General features: G+C 33.4%; 1 protein-coding gene across 2 annotated transcripts in view; it reads left to right on the top strand.

Moving 5' to 3' along the window:
• Positions 1–6845, top strand: part of LOC119636203 (potassium voltage-gated channel unc-103) — a 13709-nt gene extending 6864 nt beyond the window's left edge. Inside the window, exons 6-15 of one of the 2 annotated variants that reach the window (XM_038031433.1) lie at positions 4661–4815; positions 4895–5015; positions 5128–5248; positions 5378–5496; positions 5577–5767; positions 5869–6011; positions 6071–6264; positions 6332–6426; positions 6503–6624; positions 6737–6845. In XM_038031433.1, coding sequence (XP_037887361.1) covers positions 4661–4815; positions 4895–5015; positions 5128–5248; positions 5378–5496; positions 5577–5767; positions 5869–6011; positions 6071–6264; positions 6332–6426; positions 6503–6624; positions 6737–6747 — 1272 coding nt within the window. In that variant the 3' untranslated portion in view covers positions 6748–6845. Of the gene's footprint in view, positions 1–4660; positions 4816–4894; positions 5016–5127; positions 5249–5377; positions 5497–5576; positions 5768–5868; positions 6012–6070; positions 6265–6331; positions 6427–6502 lie in introns of both variants that reach the window. The other variant, XM_038031434.1, reaches the window with a different exon arrangement.
• Positions 6846–7080: the final 235 nt, after the last annotated feature.

Below are 7080 nucleotides of genomic sequence, written 5' to 3'. Positions count from 1 at the left end.
CACACACACACACACACACACACACACACACACACACACACACACACCCAAACCTTATATCTATCTGCCTTCAATTAATAATCATCACACAATACACGCTATAGTGTGTATGGAAAACCACCGGTTGGAAACTAACTGACTGACTCAAGTTAAAATTTAATTTCTATAAAATTATTTAAAATGTGTGTGTGTGTATACGAACTCATTAAGAACGAGTGAGATGTGAGCGTAGAGGATAATATCAAGTTAATCCCTTAAAGGATAAAATTTATTTTTAATAACATTGACAATATGGATAAGAGCTTTTTGTAAACACCAGGCATACAACGTATGCATCTACATATACAAAGTACAGTAAGGTCTCTTTTTAAGTGACCCCTTTTTTACAATTTGCGATGAATTAACTAAAACCAAGAAACGCCAAAATTAAACAAGAATAACTTTTCCAAATTCAAGCATTCTTTTCTTACGAGTAATTATAAGCACTATTTACGCGCAGTTTTCTATAGACATGGGAATTCCCTAAAAGAAGTGAGAAGTGGAATTGTTCAAGTTACACTGTAATGCATTAACCGGAAAAGAATGAATGAGCGCTTAAAGTTAATATTTATTTAGGAGATATTTATGGTTAGGTTCTGCTTGTTGGATAATAAAGTCGAGAACTTCTGAAATTCTTGGCTCAAGATGCAATTTGATTGCAATTCTATGTCCATGAAAGGCGAATGAAAAGCAATGCAAGATTTTCGAATCGTTTATAAGACACATAAAGAGATGACAATAATGAAGAGTTGACCTTGTTTAAGCGTTTTTTCTAATTTAAGCAGATGTCGCGTAAAAAGAGACTTGAAAATCTTGTTTAAGCGTTTTTTTTTAACTTAAGCAGATGTCGCGTAAAAAGAGACTTGAAAAATTTGTTTAAGCGTTTTTTCTAATTTATGCAAACGTCGCGTAAAAAGAGACTTGGAAAATTTGTTTATGCGTTTTTTTTTAATCTAAGCAGATGTCGCGTAAAAAGAGACTTGTAAATTTTGTTTAAGCGTTTTTTTTTAATTTATGCAAATGTCGCGTAAAAAGAGACTTGGAAAATTTGTTTAAGCGTTTTTTTTTAATTTATGCAAATGTCGCGTAAAAAGAGACTTGGAAAATTTGTTTATGCGTTTTTTTAATCTAAGCAGATGTCGCGTAAAAAGAGACTTGGAAAATTTGTTTATGCGTTTTTTTTTAATCTAAGCAGATGTCGCGTAAAAAGAGACTTGAAAATCTTGTTTAAGCGTCTTTGCTAGCTTAGGCGCATTTGCATTAAAAAAGAGACCTAACTGTGCAACGAAACGTTCGCGAAAGCGTTTCCATACGACCATCCATTCCTGAATGTACATTTACAAGACGATAAGAAAGAAGGATGTAAACATGAAACAAATTTTTTTATAACCTTATTGTCGCACTTATTAAAACACCTATTGTTTTCTTCTTTTTTTTTTAGTTTGATAGCATTTTATTGATATTGATATGTACATATATATGTAATAGACAAATATATTAACCACAAAGACACAGAAATGCTTTAACTACATATTATTTTATATAAATATAGGCCTCAGTTTATTCGCCTTGAATGCAACATTCATTCTGTCCTTTTTTAATAAGCTTTTCTCTTTCCCACTTAAAACTAACAAATTAAATCAACCTGCAAAAAAAAAAAGAAAAAATGACAAATCTCTTGAACTTTTTTTCCGACATCAAATTAATTCCTTTAATCTTGGCCAATTGTTCGTTTTTTTTTTTTTAAACGATTTTTCAAGCATTTTTATATATTACTATTGGCTTTTGGCTCTGAATTGAAAAGTAAAAAACAAACAAAAAAAAGGTTTTAGCTTAATAATAAAAAAGTGACGTTATTGTATTGAACATGTCATGAAAAGTTTTAGACTCGTTTTAAGTAAATTTGAAGACAAATTTGTGAAAAAAAATTCATCAAATTTCTTGTTTTTTTTTTTTCTTCTTTATTCTGTTTAATTAAATTATGAATTTTTTATAAAACCATTTTTTAAATATCGCTGCTTTTTACTAAGTTATTTACTACTTTAAGTTGATGAGAAAGTTCAATCCATATATACGTATATATAATATAAATAAAACACATCTTTTTTTTTTTTTGTTCCTTCTTCATTAAACAACAGCATGCATTCATTTAAATACAATCTACACCATCGCCCGCCATCTTGCACATCGAAAGGTTGTGCAAGCATTTCACTTGGATTTCCATAAATGCCTGTAATTGTTGCGACCAAAGGTACTGCTTAAAGAAGGACAGTACTCTTTTTTTCTGAATACTTGATCTCTCTTTTTTGAGCTGAATGTGACCCAGACATGGCCTACGCGTTGGGTTCTTGTCGTCTAGCTAGCCGTATGCATCTCTTTGGCTGTCTGACCGCGTGTTGAAAGCAACCTTAAGAAAGTATGAACTTGTTCTCAACTTTTTTTCCTATCATTGTTGTCCAATTACTTTGAACGTCAGCAAGATCAGTTTAAAGTGTGGACCGCAAAAATCAAAAATTCATGCACAAATAAGATAAAACATGAAGAAATGACTTTTTTGTTTAGACAAACGGCTCCCAGATCGCGTAAAATTAACATCATACATCCGCAGAGTGTTTCACCAAACGATTTCGCAGCAATTCCTAATTGTGAACATACAGCGATCGTTGCGACAACACTTGACTAGAAAGAAATTGTGAGATTTTCACATATGGGTCGATATCCATCCGTATAACTTACTGGAATAACGAAAATTCGCTACGGAATTTATGAAAATAATGCGAAACCGGTTTGCAAAGCTCTTACTTCTCTTGATCGACATCATGCGCCTTCTCGCATTGCTTCGGTAAATAAATTCGAAAGTCCGGGACAAGTTGGTAATTTTGAAAACTCCAACGTGACCTCTGTACCTTTCGAGGCAGTCAAAAAAATTGCGAACCCAAGCCAATACAATATACGACCGATGTATCGAATATGGGAACCTCAACCTTACTTTGGATGTCAATGGTACTATTAAAATGGGCGGAAGAGAAAAGCAATAATAATTAAGTAAACCCGCTACAATGGCTTACAGCTCACCATTAAATACCCAACCATATGACGGCTTTTCAAAATAAGGCTTTATATGGGAAGTAGTCGTGGAAGTGATTCCATCCGAACTATTTTCAATAGCGCTCGTCCTTGGGCCAGAACACGTCGGCATGTCAAATTTCCTCAATGCATTTCAAAAATGACTGCCTATAGTCTGTACAAAATGACACACGACAGATGGACGGACAGAGGGCAGGGACAATTCTGGATCAGAAAGGGATTCTGAATCGATCGCTACGATAAAAAGTGCGTCTATTTCAGGCCCTTCTGGGTGCTGCATGGATTCGCACAAACTTAATGTACCCCTGTATCACAAGTGGTGTAGCGTATACTCACCTGTGTCAAATTTGAGGTACATATTTTTTGCACTACAACTCGTACAAGGAAAACCAAGCCTTCGTATAGCCAGACGATGTAATTCTTTGTAATCAACGCCGAAAACAGATGAATGATAGAAGGATCCATGACAAACGAAATGTCAGTTTGCAAAATATGAAGAACGGTACAACGTTAGACTGAGTAACTGCTCCCGTCCAAGATTTTCTCTGAATTGTAAGCATTTGCATGTCAACGCGGTACGATTTTTGGTGATTTTCGTTAAAAGTATGGGAATTACCGCATTAGGCGCAAGAAAAGAAGATTAGAGGACGGACAGAAGGATAGACAAGGCTAAATCGATTCAGGCAGTGTTTTCTCATCTATCACGATGACAAGAGACGGATTTATCGCAAGTCCTTGCGTGTCTTGCATACATCCGCATAATTCTTAATATGCCCTTCTGCCAAAAGTGGCGTAGGGTATAAAAATAATATTGTTTAAATGACGACTACTTGCACGCTAACGAATCGGCAGTGAAAAACTCAAAATGTTGATTTCGAAATTTTCATTTGTGCCTTAAAAGATGGCAGACGGTACAAAAGCCATATATTACTTACCAAAAGGAACAATGAATAATGTTAAGCCATTAAAATATCAATCAGACATGCTTGGCTTTACTACGCCCGTCTGTCTGTCTGTCTGTCTGTCTGTCTGTCTGCCTGTTATTTGGGGTACTTCTGCGACCATCAATCAATTACGGCCTCTACGCGATTGCTAAGCAATAACAAACTTGTTCTCTAGATTTAAGAAGAAAAAGGCGTAGATTCACGTATCGCGAATTGCGAATCGGGAATCGCGGTGTAGATGATTAAATGATTGTTGCCCAACTAATTAATAGATTTTTCCGTTTTGTATAATTAGATTTGATAATTTTCTTGTTCATCATTTCCTTTAATATATTTATTTACTGGTTTTGGTTTTTGTTTTTTTTTTTAGTAATTTTTTAGATAAGTCTTTTATAAAAAGTCTTTTATAAAGTAATTACAAAATTTATACAAAACCTGCGCGGAGTGTGTGAATGAATGCCAGAGCTTTACACTTTTTTTTAAAACTCATTATCAATTAATTAATCCCTGTATATTTAAATATACTTTTCCAATTATTACGCATCTGATTGAAGGAAAGCCGTTTATAATCGTTTATTATACACTTTTAGACCACGACATTGATTGGGTTGTTGAAGACGGCTCGTCTATTGCGTTTAGTGAGAGTGGCTCGGAAAATTGATCGTTATTCGGAATATGGTGCTGCCGTTTTAGTTCTATTAATGGCCACATTTGTGCTAATCGCCCATTGGTTGGCTTGCATATGGTAAGATGAAGATAAAGATTTATTAGGTTAGGTTTACAAAAGGAGTGAGTCTTAAAGGAAATGATACTTATGTACTCAGGTATGCTATTGGTAATGCTGAACGCATTATGTTAACGAAAAATATTGGGTGGCTTCATACCCTTGGCAATGATATTGAAGAGCCGTATTTTGAAAATAAAACAGGTGGACCTTCGATTAAGGTAAAAAAAAAAAAAAAAAAAAAAAGAATTAAACAAGAAAATCTTCTATTTTTTTTTTGAGTTTAATAAAATGTTATTAAAATATTTCCTTTTTTATGGATTTTCCCATTAGTCGCGATATATAACAGCTTTATATTTTACTTTTACTTCGTTAACTTCGGTTGGCTTCGGTAATGTGGCCCCGAATACCGATGCTGAAAAGATTTTTACTATCTGTGTCATGTTGGTTGGATGTAAGTCGAAATTGAAAAAAAAAATTTAACAAAAAAAAAAAAAAAAAAAAAAAAAAAAAAAAAAACAGGTCCAAGTTGTTAAATGAAAACCGCCTTGTGATTTCTTATTTATCTAAACCCTGTTTTTAGCTTTAATGTATGCCAGTATCTTTGGTAATGTATCTGCCATAATACAACGTTTGTATTCGGGTACAGCACGTTATCATACGCAAATGTTAAGGGTACGAGAATTCATAAGATTTCATCAGGTTGGTGTGTCGAAAAGCTCCTTAAAACGTTCCCTTATTAATTGATTGTTATTGTTATTGTTATTATTTGTAACTAAAAGATACCCAATCCTTTGAGACAACGTTTAGAGGAGTATTTTCAACATGCTTGGACCTATACGAACGGCATAGATATGAATTCGGTATTGAAAGGTTTTCCCGAATGCCTTCAAGCAGACATATGTTTACACCTCAATCGTAAACTATTAACAACATGTCCGGCATTTTCAGAAGCTAGTCCAGGATGCTTAAGGTTTTGTGCTCTTCTTTTCTCATTCTAATCAAAGTGACAAAGCGTACTCGCAACAGATATCGTTTTTATTTGCTTTCTTTTTTCTTCTCTTTGCCTTTTAGGGCCTTGTCGTTAAAATTTAAAACTACTCACGCACCGCCCGGCGACATTTTGGTACATAAAGGCGATGTACTGACCTCTTTATTTTTTATCGCGCGCGGTTCCATTGAAATACAAAAGGATAATATCGTAATAGTTATACTCGGTAAGCGATTCGATTGATTGAATTGCCGATCATTCATTATGTATATCATTATCTCTTAGGAAAAGATGATATATTCGGTGAAAATCCTTGCATTTATCCAACCATAGGTAAATCGAATGCGAACGTTCGTGCCTTAACTTATTGCGATTTGCATAAAATTCATCGTGACGATCTGTTGGACGTTTTACATTTATATCCGGAATTTTTCGACAGTTTTGTTAATAATTTGGAAATCACTTACGTTATGCGGGACGTAAGTAATGTGCCTTATACAGGGAGTTACCATTTTAAATTATTTGATGCCTATGGCTTTACTATAGGAATTCACTTCCGGTGTAGATGTTAAACATAAATATTTACGAGTCAAATCATTGGATAAGGAGAGAAGTACTAGTGACATTAATTCATTAAGAATGTAGGTTTCCTTCTTTTTGCGTTTTTTACTTCACATCACCGCATTCTAATGGGTGAATTTTGTCAATTAATTGTAGCGTTGGTTTGCATTACAAGACCAATATGAAAGGTTTTATGCGCGATAATGCTCAAAAAGAAACACCCGATGTTAATATCTACGTGGGTAAGGACAGTAACAACTATAAGATACAGAAAAATGGTAAGCTTTGAAGAAATTCGCTGATTTCTTTAGATTTTCACTTTAATTTTCACTTTAAATTTTCACTTAATACATAGGTAAATATTTTGTTTTTATGTTTCTACATTTTCAGAATACTTTTAAGATCAAAAATCTCTGTCAATGTCAGCTTACGACGGAACATGAGCGTTGATATATGCAAAAACTAATTTGAGCTAAAAAAATTAATTTTATCAGCTCCATATATAATTTGATATCACATTTTTTATGTTTTGAATTTTATGCAAAAAAGAAATTAAATAAATAATAAAAAAAAAAAAAAAAAAAAAACAGAAGATTAAAATTAATATGAAGAGTTTAGCCGAAACTTTAATCGGATTGAAAATTAAGAAATTCTTGGCTCTTAAAACTACCATAACCTCAAATACGATCAACATTTTTTACTTCATTTGTATTAATAGTCCATTAAGAGACTAT

This window comes from Glossina fuscipes, unplaced genomic scaffold, assembly GCF_014805625.2.
Source record: "Glossina fuscipes isolate IAEA_lab_2018 unplaced genomic scaffold, Yale_Gfus_2 28, whole genome shotgun sequence".
NCBI classification, from domain to species: Eukaryota; Metazoa; Arthropoda; class Insecta; order Diptera; family Glossinidae; genus Glossina; species Glossina fuscipes.
This window is presented reverse-complemented; position numbering and strand designations above follow the sequence as displayed.